Source organism: Macaca fascicularis, chromosome 18 (assembly GCF_037993035.2).
Source record: "Macaca fascicularis isolate 582-1 chromosome 18, T2T-MFA8v1.1".
Classification (NCBI taxonomy): Eukaryota; Metazoa; Chordata; class Mammalia; order Primates; family Cercopithecidae; genus Macaca; species Macaca fascicularis.
The window spans coordinates 19,548,166-19,575,472 of NC_088392.1; the positions used below are offsets into that span (position 1 = coordinate 19,548,166).

At 39.0% G+C, this 27,307-nt stretch overlaps 1 protein-coding gene across 1 annotated transcript in view; it reads right to left on the reverse strand.

Annotated features, from left to right (window-relative positions):
* LOC135968206 (uncharacterized) overlaps positions 1-22,480 on the reverse strand; it is a 56,500-nt gene extending 34,020 nt beyond the window's left edge. The window contains exons 1-3 of the mRNA XM_065533654.2: positions 22,431-22,480; positions 17,806-17,935; positions 17,466-17,689 (exon numbers count right to left, since the gene is read on the reverse strand). Coding sequence (XP_065389726.1) covers positions 17,466-17,689; positions 17,806-17,935; positions 22,431-22,480 — 404 coding nt within the window. The remainder of the gene's footprint in view (positions 1-17,465; positions 17,690-17,805; positions 17,936-22,430) is intronic.
* Between the last annotated feature and the right edge of the window lie 4,827 nt (positions 22,481-27,307).

A 27,307-nucleotide genomic window follows, 5' to 3' on the forward strand; every position in this document is an offset into this window, starting at 1 on the left:
AGCATTATTTTAAAATGAAAATCCTGCACCAGCACAGACTTACTTTTTCTACCTGGGTTCTAGCTCCTGCAGCCAAGATCTCAGTCAATCTCTCTAGGACAAATTAGGTTACAGGGGTCCTCAATGCATTCCATTCCTCCTTGGTTTCTGATGCGCAGCCTACCAGATCTGAAAGGAGAAACAAAGAAGTTAGGATTTGCAGAGGGTAATCTGGCTGCTAGGGGAATTGTCTTTTTAGTTTGCTGCTTTGTTCTCTTTTGTGCTTAAGGCCACAATTATGGTGAAGACAGCTTCCAGCTGTTGCACACAACAACTTGGCATAACCTGACACCATTTAAATCTCTGCATTTACCAAAGCAGATCTATTTTTTTTTTTTTTGATAAAAGAATTTACCATTTGGGCATAGCTTTTAGAGTTCTATGTTTTCCTTTTCTTTACTATATATTTTTGGTTAGAAATCTATTATTTTGCCTTTTATACAGAGTCTTTCTTGGAAAATTGAAATGAGGGAGTTGATGATGGAGAAAAGGGTAAGGTGAAGGATAATTTAATTGCTTTATAAAAGTCATGGGAAATATAGTAGGGACAATGGCGTTTTTAGAGCTACTTAGAATAATTGTCTAATATCTTCTGAGTTGCAAATATGGCTTTTAGAACTCGTTATTTGATTTAAACCATTCCATGCACATTTTATTTCTATGATTCTTAAATATGAAATGCTCAAATCCACAGAAACATAGAACTGCTCTGCTGTCACTACATTCTGTATTTCTTATTTGGAAAACTTTCTAAGTTGACTATAAATAAATTGTCTAGTTTTAAGTTAATGAAAACTTTTTGTTGGTATTTTTAAGATGCTTATATGGTTGCAGGGTTGTCATGACTATATGACTATAAAGTAACAACTTTATACCTAAAGAATTGTATTCACAAAATTAATTTTATCTTTTCAAATGAGGCATTTTAGTTACAACAGTATTCTGGACTTTTCTTGCAATAATAAAACCTTTGCGTATTTCATGCACATACAAGAGTTTAAAATGTAAAATAGGTAAAAAGTTATAAGAAGAACAAGAAAGACAGTGCCTGCTTTATAACAGGAGCTTAATAAGTATCTGTTGAGTGAACCAATACATGATACTGTCTGACATTTTAAAAATACTTAATGTGTGATAGGTACTGTGCTAAATGTCTTTTTAAGCAACTTTATTGAGATATAATTCATATACCAAATAATTCACTAATTGGAGACATACAATTCAATGGTTTTAGTATATTCACAGATGTGTGAATCACCAATCTAGTTTAGAATTTTTCTCAAATCTACCCTTTAGCTATTCCCTCCCATCCTTTCATCCCCCCGCCAACTTGAAACAATCACTGATCTGCTTTCTATCTCTATAGATTTCTCTATTCTGGGGTTTCATATGAATGAATCATATGGCATGTGGTCTTTTATGACTGGTTTATATCACTTACCATAATGTATTCAAGGATTATACAAGTTGTGGCATGGATCAGTACTTCATTTGTGCTAAATATCTTTCATGTATTAATCAAGACAACAGCCCCAGAGGTGGGTACTTGCGTGTTGTATTTCCAATTAACCTAAAAAGAGAAGAAGAATACACCTTGCAATAATTAGGTGACTTGCCCAGGGTCGCCTGGCCAATAAATTTCCAGAGCCAGGCCAATAAATTTCCTGGCCAGTAAATTTCCAGGAATTTTAGCTATTCCTCTATTTGTGAGATGCTTCTTCTGTCTGGGGCAGTTTGAGACTTAGATGTCCTTTCAGAGATTAATGTAGAAAAGGGTCTTAGATAATTCCTTGTTGTTATCAGAGCTTTCCTGAGGGAGAGCAGAACTGTAACGGGGTCCTTTGGTGCAAGCTGAACCTTTATTCAAGAAATGTGAAGTGTATTCCAGGTGCCCTTTGGAGCACAAACTGTTGTGAGAAAGACTAAAATAAACAGGTACTAAAACAGTAGTGGATTCTTCCCAGGTTAAGGCTGTAGTTTTCCCTAAGGCATTGAAGTAGACACACTTTGGGGCTAGAGACCCCTGGTTTGCTGCAGAGCTTATATGGAGGGCAGTCTGAAGTGGAAGGAAATGACTCCCATTTGCACAAAAAAGAACTTTCTCCATTGCCCCCTCGAAAAACTGGAGTCTCAGAAATGCTATCAGTTTTTATAGCCCTCATTCATCAAAATGAAGCACACTTGCTTTCATAAACCTCTTTCAGAGTTTCTTTTCATACTTTTAGTTTTCCCTCTTCAAGGCATTTTGTTGACTTAAACCTCATTTCACTTATACGAGAATACCAGGTCAATAAAAGGATGGAGAAGACACTAATGTCAGACTATGTTTTGCTTAACCCTGTGTATTAGTTCATTTTCATGCTGCTGATAAAGACACACCCAAGATAAGGAAGAAAAAGAGGTTTAATTGGACTTACAGTTCCACATGACTGAGGAGGCCTCAGAATCATGGCAGGAAGTGAAAGGCACTTCTTACATGGTGGCAGCAAGAGAACATGAGGAAGAAGCAAAAGTGGAAACCCCTGATAAACCCATCAGACCTTGTGAGACTTATTCACTGTCATGAGAATAGCACGGAAAAAAAAATGGGCCCCCTTGATTCAATTACCTCTCCCTGGGTCCCTCCCACAACACATAGGAATTCTGGGAGATACAATTCAAGTTGAGATTTGGGTGGGGACACAGCCAAACTATATAATTCCACCCCAAGCCCCTCCAAATCTCATGTCCTCACATTTCAAAACCAATCATGCCTTCCTAACAGTCCCCCAAAGTCTTAACTCATTTCAGCATTAACCCAAAAGTCCACAGTCCAAAGTCTCCTCTGGGACAAGGTAAATCCCTTCCACCTATGAGCCTGTAAAATCAAAAGCAAGCTAGCTACTTCTTAGATGTAATCGGGGTACAGGTATTGAGTAAATACAGGCATTCCAAATAGGAGAAATTGGCCAAAACAAAGGGGTTACAGGACCCATGCAAGTCTGAAATCCAGTGGGGCAGTCAAATTTTAAAGTTCCAAAATGATCTCCTTTGACTCCAGGTCTCACATCCAGGTCACACTGATGCAAGAGGTGGGTTCCCATGGTCTTGTACAGCTCCACACCTGTGGCTTTGCAGGGTGTGGCCCCCCTCCTGACTGCTTCATGGGCTGGCGTTGAGTGCCTGCGGCTTTTCCAGGCACATGGTGCAAGCTGTCAGTTGATCTACTATTCTGGGTTCTGGAGGATGGTGGCCCTCTTCTCACAGCTCCACTAGGCAGTGCCCAAGTGGGGACTCTGTGTAGGGGCTCTGTCCCCACATTTCACTTCTTCACTGCCCTAGCAAAGGTTCTCCATGAGGGCCTTGTTCCTGCAGCAAACTTTTGCCTGTGCATACAGGTGATTCCATACATCTTCTGAAATCTAGGCAGAGGTTCCCAAACCTTAATTCTTAACTTCTCTGCACCTGCAGGCTCAACACCATGTGGAAGCTGCCAAGGCTTCCACCCTCTGAAGCCACAGCCCCAGCTGTACATTGGCCCCTTTCAAACATGGCTGGAACTACTGGGACACAGGGCACCAAGTCCCTAGGCTGCACACAGCATGGAGACCCTTGGTCCAGCCCACAAAACCACTCTTTCCACCTGGACCTTCAGGCCTGTGATGGGAGGGGCTGCCACGAAAGTCTCTGACATGGCCTGGAGACATTTTCCCCGTGGTCTTGGGGACAGACTTTAGGCTCCTTGCTTCTTATGCAAATTTCTGCAGACAGCTTGAATTTCTCCTCAAAAAAATGGGTTTTTCTTTTCTACTGCATCATCAGACTACAAATTTTCCAAACTTTTCTGCCTGTTTCCCTTTTAAAATGGAATGCTTTTAACAGTACCCAAGTCACCTCTTGAATACTTTTCTGCTTAGAAATTTCTTCTGCCAGATACCCTAAATCATCTCTCTCAAGTTCAAAGTACCAGAAATCTCTAGGGCAGGGGCAAAATGCCACCAGTGTCTTTGCTAAAACATAATAAGAATCACCTTTGCTCTAGTTCCCAACAAGTTCCTCCTCTCCATCTGAGATCACTTCAGCCTGGACCTTATTGTTTGTATCACTATCAGAATTTTTGTCAAAGCCATTCAATGAATCTCTAGGAGGTTCCAGACTTTCCCATATTTTTCTGTCTTCTTCTGAGCCCTCCAAAATGTTCCAACCTCTGCCTGTTACCCAGTTCCAAATTCACTTCCACATTTTCAGGTATCTTTTTAGCAATGCCCCACTCCTGGTACCAATTTACTGTATTATTCTCTTTTCATGTTGCTAATAAAGACATACACATGACTGTGAAGAAAAAGAGGCTTAATTGGACTTACAGTTTCATGTGGCTGGAGAGGCCTCAGAATCATGGCAGGAGGTGACAGGCACTTCTTACATGGCAAGAGAAAATGAGGAAGAAGCAAAAGCAGAAATCCCTGATAAACTCATCAGATCTTGGGGGACTTACTTACTATCACAAGAATAGCACAGGAAAACCAGCCCCCATGATTCAATTACCTCCTGCTGGGTCCCTCTGACAATGCATGGGAATTCTGGGAGGTACAATTCAAGTTGAGGTTTGGGTGAGGGCACAGCCAAGCCATATCACCCTGTGAGGGTCCTCTATTACCTGGTCACTGTTATGTGTTTGAATGAACTAAAGACATAGAATTTTGTAGAACAATCCTGGAATATCACTATGGGCTTCACAGGGAGAACATCAGTCAGTCTCTGAAACCTCTACAACCCTGGCAGGGGGGTGCCCACTAGAGTTGAGCTCTGGTCCATTATCCAGGGCCATGTGTTGTGGGACTTCTCTGAAGCACCAGGTTCTCATGTGACATGTGTATCTGCCACATGACTCTGGAAAGTAAAGAAAGATTCGTGATCGTACCATGCCAACCAGTCAGATCTTCGCAGTAAAGGATTGAGCGTGCACTTGGTTAATTCAGCAAAGTCCCAGTGGGCACCTTTCCTGTGCCAGCACAGTTCCAGGAGCTTGGGACACATCAGTGAGCTGCTGATCCCTGTGATTGTGCAACTGACATTCTAGTGCCTCATGAATGTCATGACCCTTGCTTTTTCTATATTTTTTATTCTAGTGAGTATGTATTTTCCAGGAATTTCACTGATAATTGGAATCTCTATCTGAGGGAAAGCTGGGCACATTAAAAAAAAAATGAATCCATTTTGTTGCCCTATTTCAGTTTTGTTAAAAAGAAATTATATGGAGCTGTGGTTTCACCTAGGAGAAAAAACACCTTTTTTACATTATTCTCATATTTCAGTGATCGATGCTAACCCTTAGCATATTTCCATGGATAACATAGAGCTGGCTTCACTTCTGGATCCCATTCTGAATGGATTTTGTTTTCATTTTGCTTCAATGTTACTGTCAAAAAAGGCTTGGGAGATTTTCTCAACACATAAATAGAAAGGGGATATATTTTGTCGTCCCTTTCTTCAGAAGTATGATCTAGATAAATTCGTACATATTTTATTTCTACCCATCACAACACTGCACAACACAAGCCACTTCAATTACCTCAGCAACAAGCTAGCAGTACAACTTTATCATTTCAATTTCTCATCTTTTCTCTTTGACTTGATGTGTGTTCTACGCAGTATATCAACAAAATCTCATCAACCCCAGCCTCCTTGAGGCTAATAAATCTCAGTCACAAATTAATCTCACACAAAATGAAAAAAAGGAAGATCACAATAGGAAAAAGCTAATGGCCATAGTCAGTCACCACTGCATGTTCTGAAATAAATACCCACAAGCCATGCTATGGAAGTGTTTAGATTCTCAACCAATATCAAATGGATATACGTTGGGCCATCACTTTCATTTCCTTGACTACCATGATTCTGTGAGGACAGTGTGACCTTTGAGTGATTGATCATCCAACCAAAAAGTCCTTGGCGACCCAATCACGTGAGAATTGTTCACACAGTTTAAACAATGATTATATTCCTCATTGAACTTGGATCTTTGGTTAGTGTAAGTCTTCCTTTTAGTGTAAGAACTGGAGAAGAGGTGGATGCATTTTCATCATTAAAATGAAAATGTCCCTTCAAACACCTAGATAGATCCAGAGTTTAACCCAATGGCAGGGTTATTACCCTCTCATTCCTTGAATAGGAAACTCGGTGATAGAAAAAGTGGTCTCCAGGCAAGAAACTAAGTCGTCATGCATAAAGAAGCAAAAAGCCCTATTTTAAAATCATGGCAAGCTACTAAGTGTCAGAGGAAGTAAAGAAAAATAGGATCTGGATTGTTTGTTTCTTTTTTCTCAGCCTCCAAAGCAGAGGCCAATGTTATGAGACAATACTGCAAATGAGGACATTAAAATACAGCTTTGATTGCACCAAATGTGTTTCGTTAAACATGAATGATGTCTCTTGAGAGTTTTTCCAAATGAGTATGGTACAAATGTCATCATAACCGAGGGCACATGGTTACCTTTTAAACAGATTTTAAACCAGAGTCACCAGCATGTAAACCTTGTTTATAACACATCTGTATTTTTTAAAGTTGTAAAGTGGGGCTTTGTCACAGTGCATGAAGTTGTTTGTCACTCAAAGGAAAACAAAGCCTGAACATTATTTTTCACAATGTTAGAGGAATATGGAAACTAATTAAAACGAGATAATATTTGAGGTCAAACTCAGGTTTTTAAAATTTTTTGAAGTCACTAATTAAAAATGAAAATCATTAAAATATAAACATATTGTGTTTCCTTTCTTTTTTGGTTCAGTACCTGGAGCCATCAGATTAAATTCTCTGCCTCAATTATTGCACTCAGGGTTAGCATCTGCAATTAAATTTTCTGCCATTTATTTATTCATTTCTCCCACTAATTGTGAAAAATAATTCCGAAGTGGCCCAAAGGAGATGAGGAGGGAGTGCTAGTGTCATAGACAGTCGTTAAGGTAGTTGTAAAATGTGCTTCATTTTTTGTATTCATTTGTCTTCGCTCCTTCCCTCCCTTCCCCCCACCCTTCTTTCTTTTTCAACATGAAACTGAAACAGCCATTGAGAACTAATTCTTTTTATCTTCTTTGTGTGGCTCCTGGGTACCTTCCTTAAACTTGATAAAGGCTGAGACTGTAAAGATTTTTAGACATTTCAAGGAACAAAATATCAACAGATCTCTGATATAGCAATAGATCTCTGATATAGCCAAGGAATGCCTGAGACAAACAACATTGCAAAACACGGATGATTCCAGGATCAAAATGCAAACAAATATGGTTGACAGAGCTGCTACATCTTTAGTCGCAAGGTGCTAACCAGTTGGCTTTGATCCCCAAATGACGAGCCTATAGTTCTGCAGGATTTTTAATTTTTTAGTCCTTTCTTTTTATTGGTTATTTTCATTTCAAAACTGGAATTTGAAGTCTGAAATAATTGATTCAGGGAATTCCTCTGACAAGGCCAGAATTTCCCTTTTTTTCATGAACCAGGTACCACCTGAAGAGACTTGCTTACCCAGTGAGACTCCAGAAAGGCCCTTCTGTTGCATTTCCCCAGATTCTCCTCCTGCCCATGCGTGTTTGTACCTAACACAATAAGGATACAGAAAACTCATTGATGGCAAGGATGCTCATCCCCTGCTGTTGTGCATTTAGGTTATTTCAGATTTTTAATGAATATATGTAATTCTGTAATTAATAACTTTCATATAAATGATATACTTTTAATATAAATTTTTAAAATATACTTTTAGTATAAATTCCTATAACTAACTAGCAGACCAGAGGATATACCTCTTTTTTTCTTTTATAAATTCTGCCGAAATCCCATCCAGAAAATCTGTACACGTTTACACTTTAAATAACTATATAGAAATGTCTCTGTAATATATTTTGTTCTGGAAAATGACCAAAATTCAGTAGAAAGAATAGGGTGAAGAAGACACAGGGAATCATGTCTTTTTTGTTGTTGTACAAAATTTGTCAAAGCCAGAGGCCGAAAACACTCATTTTTTTCCTATGAAGTTTTCAAGAATTCCTCTGTGAAATAATTTTTCTTTTAAATATTTCATTTTGATTTATTTTTTATGTTCCTTTCTTATATTTTCTCTTTCTTTGGGATATCCTTTAGGGCTTTTCCCAGATCAGAAATAGCTATTGTCAACAGTCTTCCACTGTTGGTGAAAACTTTTAGTCAAAAGCAGTTCTTAGGCTCAAGCTCATGTTTCTTTCACTTTACACAGAGTTAGAAGGAAACACTTGTCTGCCTTTAGTCTTGTAAAGGGAATAAAATCCAACAGTTTATACATTCTTGAGTAGCAGATACGTTCAGGTTTAAGTATGAAAACATTCTTTAGTTCGCTTCTGTTTTTCTCTTTATGGTAATGCCGGTTTTACTCAGGCACGACATCTGGGATTTCTGTGAACATCTAACACGTAACATCGTCTCCACCGCCAACATCCCAGCAGAAGCCGCCATCTTCTCTTGTCTGGACCTTCACAGTAACCTGATGTCTGCCCTCCTCACTTCTTCTCCTCTTGCCTATGGTCCAGTCTCTACACTGAAGCCTGGGTGATCTGCATACTGCCCGAATGAGATCATGCCTCTTCCCTGCCCAATGAATTTCTGTGGAAATTTGCATAAAACCCTGTCTTCCATGGCTTAGGTGACCCGGCTGGATCTGGGTCTTGCCCGGCTCTGATTGCCTCTCCTTTCCTTGTCTCTTGGTCCACTCTTCTCCAGCCAAACAGTTTTCTTCCTACCTGGCTACTCTGCCATGTTCGTTCCTGTCTTGGAGTGTTTTGACTTGCTGGTCCTCTGCCTGAACACTTCTTTCTCATATCCTCATATGGCTGCTTTCTTGTCACCATTTAGCCCTCAGCTTCAGTGTTACCTCCTTTAAAGGCCTTGTCAGAGGACCCTAAAACAGTACCTTCCACTCACTTCTCTATGTCATTTACACATTTTTTTCTTCAGAGCATTTATTAGGAGATGGAATTACATTACTTATCAGCTTATGTATCTCTCTTTAGTATTGCCCAGAAGAATGTATGCTTCATGATGCAAATATCTTGTCTACTTTATTCACCAGCGCCTACAGCAGTCTCTAAAACAGAATTGGCACTCAATGACTATTTCTTGAATGAATTATCATTGAAACCTCCCTTTCCCATAGTGAATCAATCTCCATATCCTATTGATTTGTCTTCCTTAATATTTCTTGCATCTGTATGTTTCTCATTGTCTTCTGTTTTAATCTGAACTTTATGTTCTCATTCTTAGGCCACCAGACGAGCCTCTCAACTGGTCTGCTCAAGTTCATTCATCTTTTCCTCAATTCATCATGCAAGCTTTTTAAGAGAGTGCTTTGGTCATAGCATTTTCCAATATGAAAACTTCAGTGGCTTTCTGTAGCCTGAACCTGGGTGAGCAATAAAGGAAATAAACCCTTCCTTTATTATGACTGCCCAGAGCACAGAACATCATTTTTATTAACAGACTTGCTTTCCTTCAACCACAGCAGTCAGCGTAGGACCCACGACCCCATTTTCCTGGACTCAGGGTCCTTTTGTAAGTGCAAGAGTGGGAAGGAAAGAGTGAGGGAGCGGGTGACATCATTTGAGTGCTTGGATCCAGCAGTATTTGAATTTAGTCCTACCCTTTACTTATCAACTGGGGAAGCCAATGAATTCCTAGTTCAGATTAAACTCCTTTGATTTGGGCTTCTGTCACTTTTAGCTAATTCTTCTAATTAATATGGCTTGGCTTTCAAACCCTTGTACAGTTTGAACAAACCTTCTCACCCTCATCTTTTTCTTCTACTCTCTACTGCTCTCAGCATATCTTCCTAATTATAATTTGTACTTTTCTACCTCTGACTTTTTCTTCTGTCATCATGCTTGGGGTTGCTTCTCCTCTTCTTTTTGCTTAAGTATTTTCTTTTCTTTAAAACTCAGATTAGATGTTCCCTTCCAAATGAAGTCTTGGAGAAGACGGCCCACACCTATCTCTTCACCTCTCTAGTGTTTGTGATTTGTAATATTTATTTGAAAGTAACCATATGCCAATCTATATTATTGCTGCTATTCATCTTTCATGTTGTAGATCAGCATGCTGAAAATGCAAATGCATGTAGGGTCAGGTGTTTGATGTCAGTGTATAAGTTGGGCCAGTATAAGAAGTGAGAATCGGTAACATGGTGAATGGAAAGGTATATATCCTACCTAATGCCATTCTAAGTTAAAAAATTTAAAGACAGTGTTGGCCAAATGAGGCATGCAGGTTGGATCTAGTGCCTGGCAGGCTGTTTGCAACCTCTTTTATTTATTTATAAACGTTTACTTTTTATGTCTTATTTGTCCAAACATATTTCAAGGACACTGAAGCCAGGGACTTTGCGTTTATACATCCTTTATTTCCTGCAATGCCTGCAACACAATAACTACTCAATATGCAGCTGTTGGTGAATTGATGGCGCTGGCTGTGCTATAAGGTTTATTAACTATGTTATTCTCCCCACTATCCCCCCACCCCTGGCTTTTAATCTGAAATTATGTCTTAGAGAAGAGAAATCAAGGTTGAGTAGTTTGTCTTTCTTCCAGGGGATGATCAACACCACATGCCTTAGGAACGTTCCTTTGGAAAAGAGATTTTAAAAATTTTTAAGGGGACAAAAATAATGTTCATGTTCATGATATGTTTTTTTCTGTTCATGATATGTTTTTTCTGTTCATGCGATCAATCAGTCACCACATTTTAGTAATAAATGGAAAGAGACCTTACAAATCATGTATTCCAATCTTCCTCCCAATGCAGATATGCTGTTTGCAACCCCATGACAGATGACTTCTATCTGAGTTTTTCCAGGCATTGGAAGTTCAATTCTTTTTTGAGAAAGCCCATTTCTTTGTAGAGCAGATTTAATTAGAAAGTCTCTTCTCATAGCTAGACAAAATTGACCCTATTATACTTGTATTTATTGTTTTTAGTTCCGTATTACAAATATACAACATCTGCTTGTTGCAAACATGCACAGGTATTTAAGAAGACAAATGAAAAGGTAATAAAAAGAACTTACATCAAGCTGAACTTCTTGTATGACTTGAATTATCATGGCTTCTTAGGAGATCCATGTAGGATATAGAAGAGAGAGAAACAGTCACAGCTACAAGTTATGCAGTGCTTAAGTTTATGCAGCATTTTCAATTTATAAAGTTGTGTGATGCTCACAGCTGCAAGTTAATCATTATTATCCTGATTTGTGTATTTCATACCATTATTGTCTTTCCAAAGAAGGGAGATATCTTCTGCTACCCCACCCTCCATTAGGAGAGTACAATACTTGGGTGAACTCTTCATATTTCTGTCTGCCTTTTATTATCCTCTCTTTGTGGTAGTCACTCTTAGCCCAAGACTCAGGTGTCACTTATGTGTCTCATAAGGGTCTCCTATTTAGTTTTTATCAGTTTGTTCTGCTTTTATTAAGATGGAAACAGATTGAGATTTTGGTAGAAGACAAGTTTTCTTGATTTTGGATGTGCCCAAATCATCTCTTTGTTTTATTAATTCCCTTTTATTCTTTGGAAGTAATTTACTAATTAGATATAGAAAAATTTATGACAGGTTGTAATATAGTGTGGGATGATGCTTGATAATTTTAAATTTTATTTAACTAAACCTTTGATCTTATTTATTTTTCTCTGTGTGCCTACAGTGTAAGGAGTTGGTGTTAAAAGTACTAAGCTGCCCAGTAAAGTCTCCCAAGGTATCTGGAGAGCTTGAGGCAAGGGACTTGTGATACTCCCAGAGACAAATTAGAGCCCTATTCCCATAGTCATGACCAAAGAGTTACAACCACTTTCACACAAATAATGTCATAAAACACTGGTTACTGGTTTTTCCTTGACAAATAAAAATGCTGGACTAAACAGTGAATGTAATAATGACTCAAATCCTAGTTCACCTTAATAATAATGATCACACTTAGATGATGCTTGTTGTGGCTACCACAAAGACACTGTGGACTTTGTCACCCACCCAAAATTTGGTTCTGTTGTTGAAACTGATGTCACACATGCACCAAAAGGGGATGAAAAGGTTTACTACTCACAAAATGAGGCTTTCTGGGGAGGACAGGGGGGCTTGTGAGCATGTATAAAAATGGCCTGAGACAGCAGGGAAGGGCACTGACTTGGCTTTTATTGTGGTTAGGGAATGGGGCTAGGATAAAGGTTCCCTCACGTGCCTGGGACTTCCATGTTTGAACTTCCTGCCCACCCCAAGGGAGGAAGCCCTGGGCTTTCTTACCAGCTTGCCCAGCCAGTGGGGAAAAGGGGAAGAGAAGGAGTGGAGCTTAAAAGCTGTCAGTAGCCAAATATAAAAACTGGAGTCAGACTCTTTATTACAAAGTTAAGTTGTGTTTTTAGGTAAAATCAGATTTCTGCGGGCAGGTGCACTGTATCTGGGATAAAGAGTTCACGGACACCTTGCTAATTGCCTACATTTTACTTACTGTGGCTCTTCTCTGCATGGTCCTTCCCATACCCCAGCCTTAGCAGAAATATAAAAGTTAATCTTAAACTTTTGATCAGACTCTTGCTTTATATATATACATACACACACACACACACACATACATATATTCATACAAAAATACACACATATCTGAGATGTCACACATGTCACTCATATATATATGAGAAGCAAGTGATTAAAGGCATACATATATGCAGATATACTAATTTAGGAAGACGTTATATATGTTTAAATGTATGTTTGTGTATATGTTTAAACAAATATGTTTGCACTGTAGGCAGGTATGCACATACTAGAGGAAATTCAATTTTCCTTTTCTTTTCCCTTTGAGGTAGGAGTGTGTATTGACTTTGCAGAATCATGGCAGCAAGTTGTAAATGATGAATGAACAGCACATCTCCCCCGCTTGAGGAAGTGGGATTGTGGAGAGAGTGTGGACACAGTCTGCCACTTTTTCTCCGTTGACATTGTTGGCATGCTTATCTACTAAGGCTGAATTCCTCTGTGATGCAGTTTGGAGAAGCTGGGCATTGGGTGGAATGGGGTCATAGCAGGAACTCTCTCATGTGATTGAAAAGAGCATCATTCACAAGTGTGTTCTGTAGGTAGCTCAGAATCAAATGCTTTCTGCACTTGTCAGCTTCAGAAACCATAAAGGAGGCATTAAAGGAGAATTATTCTTGTAAAGGGATTATTCGATCCTAGATTTTCAATAGTTATTTTTAGAAAATGCGGATTTGTTGTTTTCTGTTGTTGTTTGTGCTTGCTGACTTTCAGGTTTCTTATCTTTTTAGTGAAAGAAGCTCTGGATAGATTCTGGGCAAAGAAGCTCCTTCTCACTCATTCCTTACAGCCAAAAAATATTAAAACTTAAAAAAATGCTGAAACAGATTATAGCAAGTGATTACAAGCATTTAAAAGTAAAGCTTAGTGCAGTCTTACTTATGATTTTAAAATATTGAAATTAGAATCTGTCAGGTGCCAGGTGCCTAAAGAACACAGCAAATCATAAAATTAGGCGAAGTCTTAGGTAAAATGCACTCCATTTTCAACTAATTCATGCAAGTTAAATGTATCTGCTGGGCTCAGAGATGAATTGTAGTTGAGAGTGCCAACTTCGGAAGTACCCAAGACATCTTGCTTTGCTTTCACATTCAAGGCAAGTCCTTGGCTGACTATTGTTGTTACTTTCACAAAGATGATCTGCCAACAATATCATTCTTGCCAGTGTAAATACAAAATGTGAGAGGCTGTTATAGTCTCTACTATAACACACTTTCACCATGATATTTTAAAATCACTGATGTGTTTTTACTTAGCGTTGGTATAATGCTTTATGCTGGGAGAATTCTTTGGAATGTCCCTTTTTAATAATTTTCAAGCAACCCAATGAGACAGGTTAGTACTCCTGGCACTGTCGCCCACCTGGTAACACAGGAGCAAAAGTCTGTCACTGGACTTTGACCAGGTTATATTTTAATATAAGAATGAGAACTGATAGCTCTGCGGTGTTCAGTCTGTGGTGTAGCAAGCTGGCTTATGCTACTCCAAGTCTTGTTATTTGTATGAACTCAGGAGAACTGTTAGGTCCCTGAAAGATACATCTTAAATAGGAAGCAAATCAGAGGAATCAGTTGAGCTCAACACTCTCTCACGAGATATACTCTTCAATTGATTACCTGCTATAGAGTTGCTTTCCCCCATCACTCCTGTTTTTATATTTTTTTATATAAAATACAGAAGAAGAATTTCTGTGAGAAGTTAGCCATAATTTTCATGGTGCTTCAGAGAAAAAAAAACTTCTGAAATATCTGTGGAAGGTCTTCATTTTGACACTCAAAGTATTGGATTCGGGAGCTAGAGAGCCAAGAAAGAATTTCTTCAAACTTGGAGGCAGTCACAAAAAAGGCTAATAACAGAGGTGATAAAAATACCCAAAGAAGGGCATTTTGTGGTGTAGATCTTGGTATAATTAGAATACCAGGCATATTTGGACCATGTAATACAAATAAATTTATATAAATATGTTTTTATATATATTTTTATATATGACCTAGAAGCTTTATTAGGAAATCAGTTGTCCATGATAAAACATTTTTAGCTACTTGGCAAAAAGCCTTGGCCAAACAAAAAAAATTCAGATGCTTTTGGTGACAGATGATGTGGAATAACTTTTTATAGTACAAGTTCTATCATATGGCACAATTTGTGAATTTTCTCAAGAAAGTGACAGTCAACGGGGCCTGTATTTGTAGGCGGGCTTTATCTGTAAAAATAAAAGAACTAGATTCTGTGAAAGATAAAATCTACAACTTATTAACATTCAAAATAGAAGCAGGTTTCAGTTCAGTTTTAAGGAGGATGAATGAACTGGAGAGTTGTTAATGATGTACTTCCAAACTTATGAAACGTAATTTAGAAAACAGAAATGCAGTTTCCTAGTATTTATTGCCAGGGTTAGAAATTAGTCATAAAGAAATCTCCAGGAAGCCATAAGGCAGGCCGAAAACTTCTAGATGAGATGAAATTTTTTCTTTTTCTCTTGCAAGATTTTTAATTGCAGTAGAGGACTTTCTTATACATGTCCAACCTCCTTCCTGTCTTGAATTGTCTGTTCTTCCTTAGGATATCTACCCATCCTTCAAGTCTCAGCTTGTATTCAATTTCCTTTATGTAGCCTTCCCCAATTACTTCGTGGGTTAGGGGACCCTCAAAACCATCCTCAGGCTTGATGATTCACTAGAAGGTCTTATAGGATTCAGAAAACATGGTTATATTCATGGTTACAGTTTATTACAGTGAAAGGATACAGATTAAACTAAGCAAAGGCACAAGGTCTATGGAGTAAAATCCAGGAGAAACCAGGTGTAAACTTCCAGGGGTTCTCTCCCAGGGGAATCACATGGATGTACTTAACTTTCCCAGCATTGCTGTGTGACAACATGTGCAAAGTTTAGCCAACCAGGGAAGCTCATGTGGGCCTTGGTGTCTAGGCTTTTTAATTGACCTCAGTTACATAGGCATATACAATTTCAACTATTCAGACTCCAGTCCCCCAGAGCAAAAACAGGCATTCACCATAAATCGCATTGTTAGTATAAACCATCTGCTAAAACTAGTACTGGATGGCCCAAAGCCTCAGGCATATACAAGCATTCTTATCACACAGAATGTTCCAAAGGCTCAGAGCTCACCTACCAGGAGCCAGCCAAAGGCCAGTCCCAAAGCAGGCATTTATTGGGCATGTGCAAGGTTTGAGCAACCCAGGCCTGTTCTGTTTCCTCCTTCCCATATAGTCCACACCCCTGGTTCCTTGCCTAGCTCTCTTACTAAAATGATACAACTTTCCAAGCATCTATACTTAGTGTAGCATTTATGTAATAGCTGAAACAATCGTATCAGCATGAAGATACTGAACGTTTGGAGGAGCCAGTGTAGGGTAGGGATAGACTTGAAGGAACAACTGATCCACCTTATAAGGGCATTAATACGTTTGTATTTTTGTACTAATTTAATTGCTCAGTTACCCCCTTGATCCACCTTTATTCATATCCTGTGATTAACTTGTGCAGAACTATTTAGCATGGCAATAAGTTGATGTTTAGCTAAAGCCATTTCTTCCTCAGACCTGTCATTTTTCATGAGTACATCCTGGGGAAGTTTGAACTCCCTCTTCTAATATGCTTGCTCATTAGTATGAATATTATTATATAAGTTATTTATATAAGGTAGTTTAAGTTTACCAACAAAGCCAGTCTTAATACCATATTACAATATGATAATGGTACAATTCAGTTTTATTACATGAAAAATCAGTAAGAACTACAGAGGTAGTTGTGATGTCTTCCCAACTGAATTGGCCTCTGCCCGTATGCCAGACATTATTGTGGGCTGACATCATTACAATTGGTCATGATTTGGTTATTTGTAGGTTTCAAGCCAGGCAGGGACAAACCCAGTTAGCCTGCCTTTGTTCATAGTCTTGTACTGAGACTGGTTTCCATTGTATGCTCTTATATAACAGGACCCACCTCCTTTCTGTGGGGAGGACATGGGTATTACTGAGGACAGCCCCTATCCCTGCTAATTGTTTACAGCACATATATAATTCTTAGCTGATCTGTTCTTAGGGTCAGGGCAGTCATTGTGCATCAGTGCAAGTCACAATAGTTCCTGATAACTTCCCTAAGTTTAGAGATCCATAGGATCCTATACGGGTTCCCCTAGAGCCCCAGCAGCTTAGGAGGGCCAAGGTCTCATGGCTGCTTCAGCCTCAATCTGTACTAAAATAGTCAAGGGGCCCAGGGTACAAGCCCTTTCCCAGTGCTGGATCCTGGCATTATGTATCATTATTTGTTGAGTCTTCCTCACTCACTTCACTAAAGCCTCATCATCTGGACAAGATTATCTCAATCGCTTGTGTCCTTCCTGGAAAAGAATTTCCTCAAATCTGTTTATTCTAGTTAATACATCTTTTTCCTCTGAATATTGCTCCTCATTTAAAAGTGAATTTAATTTGTCCCATGATGTCTAGGCTGCTACCTATCTCCCGCAAACACTTTGTTTTGTGGGCCAAAAGCTGTTTAATCCACCATGTGTTAGTACACCAATGTCCTAATTAGTACACCATGTATTAGTATACCATGAGTATACCACACATTAGTGCACCATTGTGTACTAGCAGGCTGAGTGCAGTAAGCACACGTGTTTTGTATCTCAAAATGTTTGGTCCCTCATGCCAGGGTTAGCTGGTAGTTTGAGTATGCCATAAGGCCTCCCATAGACTTCTTTGTCTTAGGTTGTGGCTGTTCCCTAGGGAAATTAGAATTCAGCTTGTGAAGACTACTGCTTTATTCTTTTCTGAAACCCATTTTTAAAAAATTCTGTTTTATAGCTTTCCACCAACAAAAAGGAGGATAGTAACATTCTTGTAAGAAGCACACTGTGGCATGTCAGAAATGCCGCTGCTACATTTTCAGCATTCTCGCCAAAGACCTTTCTGAGCATTTGGACATCAAGGTTTACAGTTTCACAGTGATCAGTCTTTTGGGAGTTGTATACTGCATGGCCTGTTGAGGAGTAGCTTCTGGAAATTTCTCCCCAAACAGTGTCCTTTATAGTAGCTTCAGCCTGAAAAATAAGCGTCAAAAGAGTAGTTCACTAGTGTTCCACTCAGCCATCAACAATTGGTTTCATTCGTCTTCATATCATATAACTACAGTACTTCCTGGAGTGAGGCTGCTCACGTTTGTGGGTTCCATTAGACCTTGTCGGATTCCAAAAGCAGGGGTGGTCTTGGAAGACACGAGTTCATCCTTTTGGGCATCTGGTATGATTGTGCTAAGGGATAATATCTTTCTCTTGCTCTGAACATCTCTGAAATTGCCAATTTAATATCCAATAGTGTTTGCCTTATTATATATCCATTTTTTTATTTCTTACCCCTAGCTACTATTTTTTCTCTACATTTGTCATTTATTTTAATTCAGACTTTCCTATCTTTGGAAGGGTTATTAGGTTCCACTACTGTACCAGTTCAGATAGTTGACAGGAATACCTGTCTAGCAAGTATCCCTACTTAGTCCATTCCCATTCATATAGAGAAGGGTTACATAGGTACCAAACAATATAGAGAAGCAATGGGCTATCTCTACTAGGCAATACAGCTCCATTTACTGTCTAGCCCAGTTTTTCTTGGTGGAATAAAGGCACTATAAATTGTTTATTCAGAACACACAGTCTCTCATAGAGTTTGTATTCAGTTCCTGGTTGATTGATTGATGATTGTTTATGGGATAGTCTGAATGTCTTAGACAACTAATAGAAAATGACTTTTTTCCAACCCCTATCTAAGATGTTCTCTACCTCTTGATCAAATCTTAAGCAGATCATGTAACTTTCTAATGCCTTTTCTGTAATAAAGATCAGTCTGTTTTCTGTACTTGTGTCTTTCAAATATTAAAAATATGCAGCCTAAATAAAAAATTATTCATCACATGCAACTGACATCATCTCTACTCTTTGTAGTGAGAAAAGGTACATTCTATATACTTTATTCTTTCTCTTCTTTCTCTTTTTTTCCTGACTTTTGTAAGGGTAGACAATTAGAGGAACGAGGGAATGAAACATTATATAACTGGTGTCTGTCTATTCTGCAGGTGGATGTGGTAAGCTGACTTGTAGGGTCCATATTGAATAATTTGAAAGACCTTCCAAAGACCACCACATTGGACAGTTCCTAAACATTGGTATCACTCTCTTTGGTAAACTAATTTGCTGCAAACCCCCTTATTTTCTGTTCCTTTGCAGTACATCCTGTAGCCTCTTACTGGAAATTCTCCTTGTTCCTGCTGGCACCCTCTCAGTTGAGGTATCTGCAATGGTAGCCCAAGGCCTGTTTCCCTGTGGGTACTTACTTGGCCCAAGGGAAACAGTATCATCCTTGCCATACCCCGTAGTGGGAGTTCAGACTGACTCACTGCTGCCTTCTCTTTCTGTTTTATTATGGATTATGGTCTCCCTTCAGAATTTTCCAGTAAAGGGGACTCATGAGTCTCTATGTTCATATATGCCTCAGTCTACTGAGGATACATGTCAGGTTTGCCCAAGAACCCTGTTGCTGTATTCTGCTCTGATGACAGAGTGAGGTGGGCTAACCAGGTTCTGCATTTCTGCAAGTGTACAGTTTGAGAGTGAGAGGCTAGTCTCCTTTGTTCACTCTCCAGTCTCCTTCAGTGTTTCTCCTGATCACTATCCATTTAGCTTGGAGGCGTAGGTGCACCTTCCACCCCGCTTCCAAGGCCACCACACTCTCCTTTTAGGCTGCAAACTCCTCCTTTCTATTGGTGACTGAATTCCCATAGGGAATTCTTAAGCAGGTTGGAACAAGTAACATCACAGTTTTAACATCCAACTGACTTGGTCCTGCAGAAGGTTTGTGCTATTACAAGAGGCTACAGGATGTACTGCAAAGGAGCAGAAAATAAAAGAAATAGAAAATTCTTATTAAATAACTATTTTAACATCTTTTACACTAAGTTCGTTCTTGTTCCGCAGGCAGGGAAGAAAACTGAGGAACAAAATGTTGTTGCCTCTTTAACTTGCTTCTCAGATACTAACATTTATAACTGATTTAGAAAAATTGGACATTATTGTATTTGAAAGAAATGGAAAAAGGCCCCAGTTTCTTACAACTTCCTTGGAGATTTCAGGTGGGAGGCCTACTTAATGTTACCTTGTCTCAACTTCAATTACTGCTATCATTTGGTGTGCCTATTATGGAGTAATCTGTAAGCCAATCCCTGAAGATAAGTGGATTTCAGTCACTTTCATTTTTATAATTGCAATTTTATAATTTCAAGGAGGGAAGTGCTGGATTCAGAGGTCTCAATCATGCCATCCTCTCCAATTCAATTTAGCAACTTGCTTTCTATAATGATGTTAATCAGAGATCTATGTCTGAATCTAGGGACTTCTCCCACTGAAGCTTGGTTATGTGAAATTTTATATTTATGTTTTCCATACCTGCACAGATTTTGGGTTGGCATAGCTGTCACATTGCATCTTACACGTTTAGGTGCAGTGAGAGATTGGAAGCCATGTAAAGAATTAGCATTTGAATCCCTGAGCTTGGTTCATTCATGCCTCAGGAAGTGAAGACAGACAAATTCTTCAAGTAACTCGGGTGAAAAGCATCTTGATCTAAATGAAATATGTAGCTCATTGAAAGCCCCAAATAATAAATGCAATTTTCCCATTCAGTTTCAAGATGTTCTGTGCAAAATATTTCAGCTTATCTTTTTCATGGCCAGAGTGTCAACAGAATAGCTACAGGGTTTGCCATAGTGCTTATTGCCAAGTGCTTAAATGTTATTTTAATACGAAGCAAATGATCTGCTGTGGAGTCATTAGACTACAAGCTTTTGGAGAGTAGACATTGTGTCCTGTTCCTTCTTACGTCTCCATTTCCTAATACACAGTACCCACTTGTAGCATATACGTAATAAATATTTGCTGAATGGAATCAGTCCTCCATACTTACTAAGTGCCAAGATCTGTTCTGGGCATTTTTCACGTACTAACATATCACAAAAACACTTTAAAGAGGTTGCTATTATTATCTCCATTTTATGGCTAAGGAAATGGATACAGAGAGAATTAAGTAACTTTCTCAAGTTTACATAGCTAGTAAGCGAGAGCTGGGATTCAAACTGGAGAAAATCTAGCAGCTAAAGTCTTAAGTGCAAAACCAACAGCCATGGGCTAATAATGCAATTAATACATAATGGAAGGAAGACTCTATCAGAATGAACAGAAGATTGAGGGGTATGACTGACTTGGAGCAGAAGAAAGATCCTAAGGAGATACAAGGTATAGAAGAATCAGACATTCACATTAAAATAAGTGAACTAGGGCATTAGAGAGGAGAAAACTGAAGAAAAGGAAAAGAATGGCAAGCCCAACAGACTTAGGAATGAGCTAGCCGACGTTTATTTGAAGAGCCAGGAGGAAATGGTACTTATGAACTATAGTGAGAGGGTAAGGTAGGGCTAGGAACCATCCCCACTCCAACTTTCTGATTTTGTTAGCTTCGGTCACAGCTCAGAGCTGTTGTGTTGGTGGGGAGTCTGCAGTCAAGTAGTTAACTCCAGTGAATCCAGTTCTTCAGTGGAATCTTTTGGTGCAACCGGTTTGAGGCCTTCCCTACTCACATAATTCCAGTGATGTAGTCTTAAAATAATTCAAAATGACATTGTTCTTTTTCAACTGCCATGAAAGGACCAATGACTATAATCTGTCTAATCAAAACTACAAGCATTCGCCCATTCATTCACCTTTCAGCAAATATTTATTGAGTACCCAGGTTAAATACATAAATAATGGAAGCCAGAGGCATACTGGGAAATTATAGCTCTGCTATGGAAAAGCAGCTACTTCATTTTTTTAGGGCACTTGTTATAATCTATAGAACTATTTAGGAAATAACTTTTGGGTTCACATAAATCTGGCTCTTAAATCTGTACAAGTACCATCCTTGCACAATTTCCGGACTGGTTTTCTGGTACTCTAAGCCAAGCCTTTTTCTTCTTTACTTTTCTGCTTGTAATTGAACTGCCATATTTGTATCTGGATTCATCCTCAAATAGAGACCAGTCTGGATGGGAAACTGCCTGCGGAGGATTCTGTTTAGCCAAGGTTGTTGAGTGCTTTGAAATAAGAAGGGAAGCAAAAGTGAAGAGAGAGCCGACGACATCACTAGGAGAAAAGGATCATGCTTGAAGCTGCAGGAAGGAGGCAGGAACATAACTGTCGAAGGAGTGATACCCTCAGAAGGCAGGCGGGCTCAAGAAAGAAAGAGAAGCAGCATAGGCAGGAGATACAACAAGGCTGTTGGTGGCTGTGGTCGACTAAGTGTGAGCTCCCAGATGAGGAGGGGCTGCTTCAAGACACTACATGGAGCAGGGAGACACCATCTTGGTCATCTTTCTTTCCCCTGTCCTCACCCCGATGCTAACCTCCAGCCTATTCCTCCCAATTGAGCAAGGTTTCACTAGGTTTGACTAGTAAAAGCCTGTGAGATGTTTAGAGGCTAATCTAAGGCAGGAAATGCATTACTAGTGAAGATAATTTTCATCTGGCGAGCATGTTCCATCTTTCTGGTTATTTATTGCTCTGACGTTTTTTCTTGTTTTACCAGTTGTCATATAAATTGTTACACATTAACTATTACTCTTCTAATCCCAGTTGAGTTTCCAGTGTGTGTGTCCATTCCTGTCCTCCACCAAGCTTAATAATTCATCAGTCCTCTATGATGCTGGAAGGCCAGGACAGCCTGTATTTGTACTGAGTACTCTAGATGATCTTTTCTTACTGTTGTAGCAGCTCATCGGAATCCGAGATGACATTTGATTCTTCTTCCATCATTGGGCTGGAGTACTGCCTAGTGTAAGAATCAGCTAACCCCTGGTGTGTCTGTGTCTGTGTGTGTGTGTGTTTTGGAAGGGCCTTTTTCATTTCTGATTTTACTATTCTCTAATTTTATTATCCATACTATTTGTACTGCAGAGCCTGTTTTTTTTTTTTTTCAAGTATTTCAATTTCTTTAAAGTGAGATGACATTCTCCACAGTTCCCATCATTATCATTGCTCTGTACCTATTAAGGGCAAGAGGCACCTGGTAGTCCAGTGCCTCACCTTCTACCTGCACCCATCCCAGTTAACCACAAATGAAAGCCTTAGAAATCCTCATGCCATTGAATGCCAGGAATTGTTACCATTGCTTCAATCATCCCACTGAGTGTCCTCATCTGTTTAAATGCTATTTTTTTCATTATGCTGCCAGCTCCATGAGGATAAGAGTTTCATGTATTTAACATAATACCTGGCACAATATGGGGGATCAATAAATACTGGATGAACAAATAGTCAGTAAATATTCTGGTTATATTGAAATTAACCCTTATGGAGAATATAAAACAAAAATCTAGAATGAGAAAGCTCTTTTGATATTCGTATTGAAAAATCAGTGAATTACTTTGTTAAATAAGAAATTATTGGGCAAAATAATAACAAATAATAATAGTGGTTATCATTAGTACCATACTAACTACCAGAGGTAGCTTTCTTATTATTTCCAGAGAGATTACTAATTCAACTCCAAAATCTCATCCTGAGGGTTGGATCTCTTGGGTCACCCTTTGTACTTACTCTCTTAGCTTTGTTCCCTAAAAAAGAGGCTCTACTGTGAGAGATGTTGTCATTCTAAGAGAGCAAAAATGAGGGGAAAATGGAAGTAAAATGGGGAAGAAAGTGAAACAAACACAAGGGGATACGTTATAACATAAGCCATAGCTTCACAAAAACACAGCTGGTTCTTCATGGATGTTAACAGAGATGCCATTTAAAATGATTGCATCTCACAACAGATCTTTTGCAAGGAAGGGAGTAGACAGGTGTGCAGTTTGTCTTCTGACTTCCTTCTGTTTCTCATTTCCCATTGGTTGGGGTATGCTGTAGGGTACAGGGGCTCCCTCACACTTCTGGGTTGCACAGATGGGTTACGTTAGCTCCTTCAGGTAGCTGCTGGGGAAACTACTGCAGGTCCAGTCTAGCCAGTGTGCAGGTGCTGTGCTGGTTAGTCTTTTGCCCATGTACTTATCATTTCCAGTGTTCTTCATTTCTTCAAGTGGATATGGGTTACCATTTGGTGTAATTTCCTTTTAGCCCACTGATGAACTTCCTTTATTATATCTTCTAGGGCAGGTCTGCTTGCAATGAATTTGCTTATTACTTTTTTTGTTATTATTATGGAGATGTCATTATTTCACACTCATTTTTTTTTTTTTGAGACGGAGTCTCGCTCTGTCACCCAGGCTGGAGTGCAGTGGCCAGATCTCAGCTCACTGCAAGCTCCGCCTCCCGGGTTCCCGCCATTCTCCTGCCTCAGCCTCCCGAGTAGCTGGGACCACAGGCGCCGCCACCTCGCCCGGCTAATTTTTTGTGTTTTTAGTAGAGACGGGCTTTCGCCGTGTTAGCCAGGATGGTCTCGATCTCCTGACCTAGTGATCCGCCCGTCTCGGCCTCCCAAAGTGCTGGGATTACAGGCTTGAGCCACCGCGCCCGGCCCTCACACTCATTTTTGAAGGCTAGTTTTGTTGGAGATAGAGTTTTTCATTGACAGATTTTCTCCTTTTGCACTGTGATTATGTGATTCCTCTGCCTTCTTGCCTCCATGCTTTCTGATGGAAAGTCAGCCATTATTCATGTTATTCTTCCCTTTATTGAATAAGTTGACTTTCTCTTCCTGCTTAAATTTTTTTGTCTTTAGTATTCATCAGTTTGAGTATGATGTGTCTGGGTGTGGATATCTTTGTGTTTATCTTACATTGATTTCGTTGAGCTTCTTAGATGTGTATATTAATGTTTTTCATAAAATTTGATCAATTTAAGACCATTGCTTCTTCAAATTTTTTTTCTGTTCTTTTATCTCTCTTGCCTCTCTGGGATTCCATTGCACGTATGCTGGCATGCTTAATGTTGAACCTCTGTTCATTCAATTTTTTTCTTTCTTTTCTTTGGATTGGATACTTTTTTATTGTTCTATTGTTCACTGACACTTTATCATCTCAAATCTGCTGTTGATTCCATCTAATGAATTTTTTTTTATTTTGGTTATTCTACTTTTAAACTCTGGAATTCCCATTTTTTAAATATGGATTTTATTTTCTGTTGAGTATTAGTTGAGTCACTATTATCAACTAATTTTTTTAACATACTTACAATAAATACTTTGAAGTTTATTGTCTGATAAATCCAACATCTGGGTCTACTCACATCTGGATTCATCTAAAGTCAGTTTTTATTGAATTTTTTTACCTTTGAGTATGGGTCATACTTTCCTGTTTCTTTTCCCGCTTTGTAATTTTGGTCAAAGAACCCTGGATCCTTCAATTAACATCCTTGTGTAGCAGTTATAGATTTTGATTTGAGTTTTGTTTTATTTTTGTAAATTACTTGGATTCAATCTGACTTAATCTGTGGAATCTGTTTCCTCTGTTGTATGCAGCCACTGTGTCTCTGCTTAATTTAGTTATTCTTATTGTAATTTTTTGACAGGCTCCACAGGGGTTTTGCATCTGTGTCTGCAGAGCTTAGTGGTCATCAGTGACTTAGACAGAGATTGTGCTCAAACACAGAGCCCATAAGGGTTCAGCACTCTGCTGAAGCTAGAAGCACATTCATAGATCAGCAGTTTTTAAGTGTCTGTTGGTTTTTCTTTCCACTTGGCTTTCTTGGGTTTCACCTGCACATACATGTATTTTGCAATCCAGGGATGTGTGGACAGCTTATCCAGCCCTTTTGTGGCTCTTTCATGATCTGGCTGGTAGACCACTTGAACCCATCTATGACCATACTTCAGACTAAAAGAGAGGCAGTTTTTCCCCTAATTGCTTCCCACTGAGACTTTCCATTTTAGCTGTGAAATCCATGATTTTTGCCTCTCTCCACCCTCAGCCTCCAATCCAAATAAAAATTGCCCCCTGATACGGTTTGGATTTGTGTCCCTACCCAAACCTCATGCCCAGTTGCAATCTCCAATATTGAGGAAGGGACCTGGTGGGAGGCGATTGGATCACGGGGGCAGATTTCCCCCTTTCTGGTGATAGCGAGTGAATTCTCAGGAGATCTGGTTGTTCAAAAGTGTGTAGCACCCACCCCACTCCCCCAGCCCCTTCTCTCTTCCTTCTGCTCTGGCCATGTAAGATGCACGTGCTTCCCCTTTGCCTTCTGCCATTATTGTAATTTCCTGAGGCCTCCCCAGCTATGCTTCCTTGACAGCCTGCAGAACTGTGAGCCAATTAAACCCCTTTTCTTTATAAATTACTCAGTCTTAGGTACTCTTTATGGCACTATGAGAACAGACTAATACACCCCTTTTTGGATCAGAGTGGCTGATTTTCCAGCAAATCACACTCTGGTAAGACTACCATTCTTGTCTACTGAGTACTAGGGTGGCAATACAAGCAACCCCAAGCAACAAAGCCATAGACGTTCTCTGTTCTTACCAGAAACTTTAGTAATTTTTCTAGAGTAAGGACTTTCCTATGTGTTGTCTGCCTTTTCTCTTTTCAGAGCCCTGGAATAGTTGATTTTGACAGTTTTGACCAGTTTTACACTTTTTGTTTTTGGCAAATATTTTCCAATCTCTTTACCCCACAACAGCTGGAGGTTCCAATCTCTGCCAAGTGTAGTTTTTGCCTATTGTTTTATTTTTCATCTTTTGTCTCACTTTGTCTTAATTTATCTTTTATAAAAATCAAGAATTGGGTTTTCGGTTTTGATCTAGTATTAAAAGATATTGTCTTGTAGTAAGTGCATTAAACTTACTTACATTTACTCATTTGACACATAAGTTGTATTTGATCTTATTCCTGTCATTTTATATAATGTTTTCTCTTTTTATAATATTATTAAAATCTAAACTACATTTCCTATGGGTCTGTTAGTTGTGTTTGGGTGTGTGTCTTTTTTGTTTTGTTTTGTTTTGTTTTTAAATGGCGTTTAAAAGATAGAGATGTTTATATTTGTGTTCCGGTAACTATCTTTCTAATTAAATATTTATATAATAATAACCATATTCTTACAATTTCTTTAGTCAATATCTGTTGACTTCTGGCCAGGCACAGTGGCTTACACCTGTAATCCCAGCACTTTGGGAGGCCAAAGTGGGTGGATTACTTGAGATCAGGAGTTTGAGACTAGCCTGGCTAACATGGTGAAACCCTGTCTCTACTAAAAATACAAAAAATTAGCTGGGTGTGGTGGTGGGCACCTGTAATTCCTGCTAGTCAGGAGGCTGAGGCACAAGAATCACTGGAACCTGGGAAGCAGAGGTTGCAGTGAGCCGAGATTGTACCACTGCACCCCAGCCTGGGTGATAGAGCAAGATTCTGTCTCAAAAAAAGAAAGAAAAGAAAAGAAAAATTAAATCTATTGATTTATACTATGTACCATGAGCACACGTTTTTCCCCTTCTCTCTTTTTGTTACAATTCAATTTTAATTATTAGTATTTTCTTAATGTTTGCATTTGTATTGCTAATAAACAATGCTTATATTTAATCATTTTAATAATAGTATTGAATGAAACCTTTTGACTATAAACCATACAGATGAGGTAATAAACTTCCTGTATATCAAGCCTTTTTACTTCCTTTTTCTCCAAATAGTTGTATCATTCCTATATTGT